Source organism: Nicotiana tomentosiformis, chromosome 2, assembly GCF_000390325.3.
Source record: "Nicotiana tomentosiformis chromosome 2, ASM39032v3, whole genome shotgun sequence".
NCBI lineage: Eukaryota > Viridiplantae > Streptophyta > Magnoliopsida > Solanales > Solanaceae > Nicotiana > Nicotiana tomentosiformis.
Window position 1 is genome coordinate 35,968,207 of NC_090813.1, and position 6,985 is coordinate 35,975,191.

General features: G+C 37.1%; 1 protein-coding gene across 1 annotated transcript; it reads right to left on the reverse strand.

Annotated features, from left to right (window-relative positions):
* Nucleotides 1-1,667: 1,667 nt before the first annotated feature.
* On the reverse strand, nt 1,668-2,315 carry LOC104096924 (uncharacterized). Its single transcript, XM_009603379.1, has one exon. It carries the CDS (start codon nt 2,313-2,315, stop codon nt 1,668-1,670), a length of 648 nt encoding a protein of 215 aa, XP_009601674.1.
* Between the last annotated feature and the right edge of the window lie 4,670 nt (nt 2,316-6,985).

Sequence of the window (6,985 nt, forward strand, 5' to 3'; positions counted from 1 at the left end):
AGCACTGATGAAATGGCCCAAGTACTCCACCTTAGACATACTAAATGCACACTTAGTCATCTTAGCATACAACTGATAGTGATGCATCAGTTCAAAGACAGCCTTCACATGCTCAACATGAGCAGACATATGCTTCTACTGTAAATTAAAATGTCAGCAAAAAATACTAGGACTGAATTCCTCAACAATGGTTTAAAAATAGAATTCATAAGACTTTGGAATGATGAAGGAGCATTAGTCAGCCCAAAAGGCATAACTAAGAACTCATAGTGACCTTCATAAGTTTTGAAAGCTGTTTTGTAGGTGTCTTCTCTTGCCATTCTTAGCTGGTGGTATCCTACTCTAAGATCTATTTTAGAGAACACAACTGCACCCCCTAATTCATCAAGTAATTCTTCAATAATAGGTATAGGAAACTTGTCCTTAACTATCATATGGTTCAACTCCCTATAATCAATACACAACCTCCAACTACCATCCTTCTTCCCTACTAACACAACAGGTGAGGCATAAGGACTGTTACTATGTTGAATTACCCCTTGGTCCATAATTTCTTGAACTAGATTCTCAATGATATCCTTTTTTATTCCAAGATATCTATATGGCCTTTTGTTCACAGGATTTGCAGACTATTAAGGGAATTCTGTGATCAAAAGCGCCTCTATGAGGGGGTAAGGTTGTGGACACTTCAAAAATACCTGAGTATTGCTTGATGAGAGCAAATACGGCTGGTATAAGTGCAGCTTCCTATGTGGCTTGTATGTTATGCCATTACATCCATGTCCATCAATGACATCATGAAGAACTGAGCCGCTGAGTCATTTAGTTTGGGCAAGGAAGTAGCTTTAGTTGATTTCAGTTGGTTGTTAGCACCCCTCAATACATGCTTCTTTCCTTGGTGTACAAATTCAAGGGTTCTGTTCTTGAAATCAAACAGGATTCTTTCTAAGGTGCTAAGCTATTGCACTCCTAGTACTATATCCATATTCCCTAATGGTAACAATAGAAAATGTGATGAGAATGTTGTTCCTTACAGTAACTATTATAGGTTTTTGCACAAAACAACAGTTCGTACTTTCCTACCATCAGCTACACTGATAAATTGTTCTACTATATAACTAAATTGGCACCCAGATTCTTAGCAACTCCTGATCAATAAAGTTGTGTGTACTCCCAGTATCAATCAAAACTTGTAAGGGCCTCTTCTCATGATAGCCAGTGACTCTAATTGTTTTGTAACCAGACACAAATAAAAGCTTGCAAAGATATAGTCATAAATTCATTTTCAGGTTCTACAACTTCTTGGGTCAATACCTCCTCCTCAACCTCAACTGATGCGGTTGTTTCTTTATCTACCACCTCCACCATAAAAAACTGCTTCCTAGACTTGCATTTATGCCCCATCTCATATTTTTTATCACAAAAGAAGCACAAACCTTTGGCCTTTTTTCATCCATTTCAGACAGTTAGCCTCCTTCCTAATCTGTTTAGTTTGTTTGAGTTGCTATCAATATTTCTTTGGTGAGTGAAATTTGGTGCAAAGGTTTTTTGGTAATTATGTGATCTGAAGGCAATTGGAGTAAGTAAAATAGGATTAGAGTTGGAGTGAAAAGATCTGGAAATAGGTTTCAATCCCAAGTTTTGGCTTGGGCATCAAAAATTTCCTCCTATAATCTGACAATCTTATAGGCTTGCATTAAAGTTCTTGGTGCTTGAGTTTTAACAGCTTTATTCAGTTCTGATTTAAGTCCCCCTGGAAAATAACTAATAGCATTCTTAGTTGTCAAATTAACAGCAGTTAATAATGTGTCAAATTCTGCTTGATATTCCTTAACCCCATCAGTTTGACTTATAGTCTTCAAAGCCTCCATAAGATCCTCAAAATTATCCCCAAATCTTTTATTTAAAGCTAGTACATATTCAGTCCATGATAAGTCTATAGTGGAAGTTCTAGATTTCACATAAGATCTATGCCAAGCAATAACATCACCATCCATGTGAATAGATGCCACTTTCACCCTTTGTTCAAACATAACATCATCCATAGAAAAGTATTGATCAACTTTATACAGCCATGTACGCAAATCTACACCAGAAAATTGAGAAAAATCTAGTTTTGAGAATCGAGTAAAGAAGTTCCCATTTCCTTGATGAGCAGAACCATTGTGTGATTCCTTGTATCTGACCTCTATTGGTTCCCCTCTGTTAATCGAAGACTCGGCTAAAATTTGTTCTTTTTCCCTTTGATTGATGATTCCAATAGCTTCCTTAGGGCCTAGCAATTCCTTATCAGCTTGCGCATTCCTCTCACCCATACTTATCATGCCATCCATCATATTTTGTAACTACTCTTGAATCTGTGACAGCTTATCCTCCATTTCGTCGACTGGTTTGTCTTGATTTTTGCTTCAAGTCATGTTGATTATTCCGAGAATCGTTTGCTCTGATACCAATTTATGCAATCAGTAAAGATCGCAATGGAATTTGTTAGTCTAGGAGCTAATCTCGAAGAAGATGGTAGTTAGTTCAGGGTAAAATCGAGAAAAATAGCTGAAAGAAATATGAGAAGAGAAGAGAGAATAGAATGATCTTATTTGATCAATGAATCCAATTACAATGTATCAATATATTTATATCACAACTATTGAGCAACAAATGTTAATTTCATTCTTCTACAGTGCGCTTCCTAACTAACTGTTTTAACTAACTTGTAACTAACTATAACTAACTCCTCTGATAGCTGCAACTAACGCAATGCCAACTACAACGCTCATCTCCCCAGTCCATTTATGCTCTAACAATCTTATACTTGCATCATTGGACGTAAAAACATAAAAAAAATCAACGAGTACTTGAGTGATGTAGCAAATGTTTGGTTTGAATAGCTTATGGAAGAAAAATGGTTGAATTGCAAATGGAGCAGGAGTTTTACAAGGGGCGCATGGGCAACAAACGAACGACGCGTTGGGTGGCGGATTTTTTAAAGTTTGTATAATTTTCACAGTGGCGATGCCACGCTGGCCCTGACCCATCAATGATAAAAAAAAATTGCCTCTTTATTGTCATTGATGAGCTGTAGCTGCCGGTCCGAACATGCTTCTAGTCACGGTTTTAGTCACGGAAAAGCTGCGTAACAAACACGTGTGGTTGCTAATGGGAAATTAATGGTTTTTGTTATGAAAATAAAACTACATAAATATTAACCCCATCATTCAATTTTATATAATGCTATTGGATTAGATATCGAGTTTAAGAGAAAAAAATAATTAAAATTTATGATCTAAGAACTGTCATAAATAGTTGTATATAATTTTAAGGGGAAAAAAATTAAAATTGAATTATTAAAATTTAATTAACTTCACTTAATTATGGTCTAAATCTGAATCATTCACAGCTCAACTAATTAAGTGTAGTTGTTTTTGTTTTCTTTCACAACCACTAAAGTTCTTAATAGGTTTTAAATTATTTAGAACTTGTACATACTCTTCAAATTATTAAGACACTAACTTAAGGATTTAATGTAAATGGAATAAATAATTACTATTCTATTTAATACCACCGCCGACTATGTCAACTGCCAATCACCTCCACAACGTCTCAGCATTGCCAACAATTTACTATTAGCCTCCACTACCATCAATCAGCAACCACCTCCATCATAAGCTACTAATACCAACCACTTACACAACTAGCCTCCATTACACAACTACCACCACTATTCATATCCACCACTAGTTATCACCACCAACTATCTTTACCATGAGGCTCTATCGTATAATCATCACCATCAGCTACCATCGCATATTTGTCATCTCTAAACTATCATCCTATCACGATTATCATTGCGAACCTCCCTCCACTAACCATGACCAGTTCTCCACCACCGTCAGCAAAGAATAATTTATATCTTTTCATAATTTTTTGTAGATGTAATATTTATTATTATTTAATTTGAATGTTATATTTTTTTAGTTTTTAAATCAAAATAAATTATAAATAATTAGATATTGAAAAAGAAAAAAAATTGAATTATCTAGTATTTAAATATAAATACAATTCTTTAATAGCCATAAATATATTCAGATTCAAACATCTTATTATTCTTAATAAGACAAATAGGGTGGTACTCACTCTTTTTATATACATGCACATAATGAGATACAAATAAACATAACAAGACTATCATAATTATCGAGTTAAATGGTTTTGCGGGTCTGTCACGACCCAAAATCCATAAAGGTCATAATGGCGCCGGACTCCACTGTCAGGTAAGCCAACACTAAACAGTTAATTAAATCCTCATTTTAATATTTTTAAAATCATAAATTTACTTTAATTTATCTAGTAAAAGATGAATTTACAGAATAAATAACAATATTTTCCAATTCCAAAAGCGAACATCCCATAATCATCCCAGAACCCGGTGTCACAAGTGCATGAGCCTTTTCTAGAAATTTAAAATAAAATACAATAAATGTCGGAATACAACTTGGACAGGAAAGAAAATACAATACTCTGAAGGAGACTCTGCTGGCTGCGGTGCGTCTTATAGAATGCAGCTCACCTAAATCCCCGCCATAATCGCGCCTCTGTGTCCACAAGGCCGCTAAACATATGTGTACCTGCACAAAAATGTGCAGCAAGTTTAGCATGAGTACGTAAATCAACTTGTACCCAGTAAGTATCCCGCCTAACCCCGAAGAAGTAGTGACGAGGGGTCGACTTCGATACTTATTAGTGGTCCAATAATATCAGGTACAGCAAAGAAGTAAATGAATGTAAGACGGAGTAAATATATGAAACAAACAAGTATAAAATACGTAGTATAATTTTTCTCTTTGTAATTTACTCAAGCTCTCAACTAGCAAGTTTCCTCTGTAACCGGAGCATATGTATAGATATAGTGGATTTCATCAAAGAGGTTATCATAATCCAAATCATGGAAAAACCCTCAGATACACTGGCTTCTTGCCAAACGTTACGCACGATTTCATGAGGATAATATATATATATATATATATATATATATATATAGAAAATGCCGAGGCGTACGGCCCGATCCAACATAAAAGTAAATTGTGCATTGCCGATGGTCGAACGACGCAAACCATAGATGCATCTATTAACCTGCCGAGGTGAACGGCCCTCTCCCATGAGAGTGTGGTACATAAATCCTGCTGAGGCGAACGGCCCGATCCCATAAGAGTGGTAGAAGGAAATACCCCGCTCGCGAATCATATGTGTGACGCGGTCAAATATAAATTTAACATTAAAATCATATCTCTTTCTTGATTCTTTTCAAAATAAGGAAAATTCAGCTTGTAGCTTTTTTTAAGAAAATTACCCCGCTCGTGAAACATACATGCGACGCGGTTACACATAGATTTCTTAAGCCATTAGCATTACTCAATCTTTTTCAAAATTACGAAGTTCAAACGAACCCTTTTAAATCTTACGTTCTTCAATTTCCACTCCTTTCAAAAATATTTAATAAGCAAACTCGATCTCGCTCCCTCTCAAGGCAGACAATAAACATAAATCAATAACAATATCAACAAGGCATGATGTGAGCCTAAAACTACTCGGACATAGGCATAGCTAGTAGCTACGTACGGACTCTCGTCACCTCGTGCGTACGTAGCACCCACAAATAGAAGCACACAATAATTTAGTTCACCTATGGGGTTAATTTCCTCTTACAAGGTTAGAAAGGAGACTTACCTTGCTCCGAAATTCCATAACCGGCTCCAAGGCCGCTCCGACAATTCAAATTGATGCTCGTCGCTCCAAAACTAGTCAAATATGATGCAACCGAATAAAAATATACTCTAATACTCATAATTAATTATTTTATAATAATTTCCAACTCCGTTCGAAAAGTTGATAAAATCACCCTCCGGGCCACGTGCCCGGATTCCAAAATTTTTCGAAAATAATCATTACTCATAACCTTATGAACTCAAATATATGATTTATTTCTAATTCCATGCTCATATTCGTGGTCAAAATCCAAAATACCAAATTCTAGGTATAAAAACCCCACAATTTATACTAATTTCCCTGTTCAAATCAATATAAACACATGTATTTAACTCAAAATTGTGAAGAAAACACTCACCACATTATGATTGATGAAGATGGCACTCCAATGTGCTCCAAAATCGGCTCCCATGGGCGAAAATGAAATGAGATAAGCCAAACCCTCGCTTTGAAGGAGACACTGCCCAACCCCGACTTCCGCACCTGCGGCCTCTTCGTCGCATCTGCGCCTTCGCAGGTGTGGACATACCCTCGCACCTGCGCTCCCAGATTCTTCTCTCACTTTCGCACATGTGACGCATCTCCGCATCTGCGACCTCGCAGGTGCGGACAACCCTTCGCACCTGGGGTCACTGCCCAGCTTCGCCCAAACCGCACCTGCGACCACTGGCTCGCACCTGTGGCCCTTATTGCGCAGGTGCGATCACACCAGATATCAGCTGCCTCATCTTTTCTGCCATGTCCAAACTCGATCCGTTAACCAACCGGAATCCACCCGAGGTACTCGAGACCTCAACCAATTATACCAACACGTCCCAAAATACATTATGAACTTAGTCGAGCCTTTAAATCACATGAAACAACGTCGAATTCATGAATCGCACCCCATTCCAAGCTTAGTGAACTTTAGAATTTCAAATTTCTACATTCGATGCCGAAACCTATCAAATCACGTTCGATTGTCCTCAAATTTTGCACACAAGTTATAATTGACATTACAGACCTACTTCAACTTCTAGAATTGGATTCCGACCCCGATATCAAAAAGTTCACTTCCGGTAAAACTTCTCAAAAACCTTCAAATTTTTAGCTTTAGCCAAATGACTCCTAAATGACCTACGGACCTCCGAATCCACTTCCGGACGCGCTCCCAATACCAGAATCACCATACATAGCTATTTCCACACTCGAAATCCCAAATGGACATTGATAACATTGAAATGCA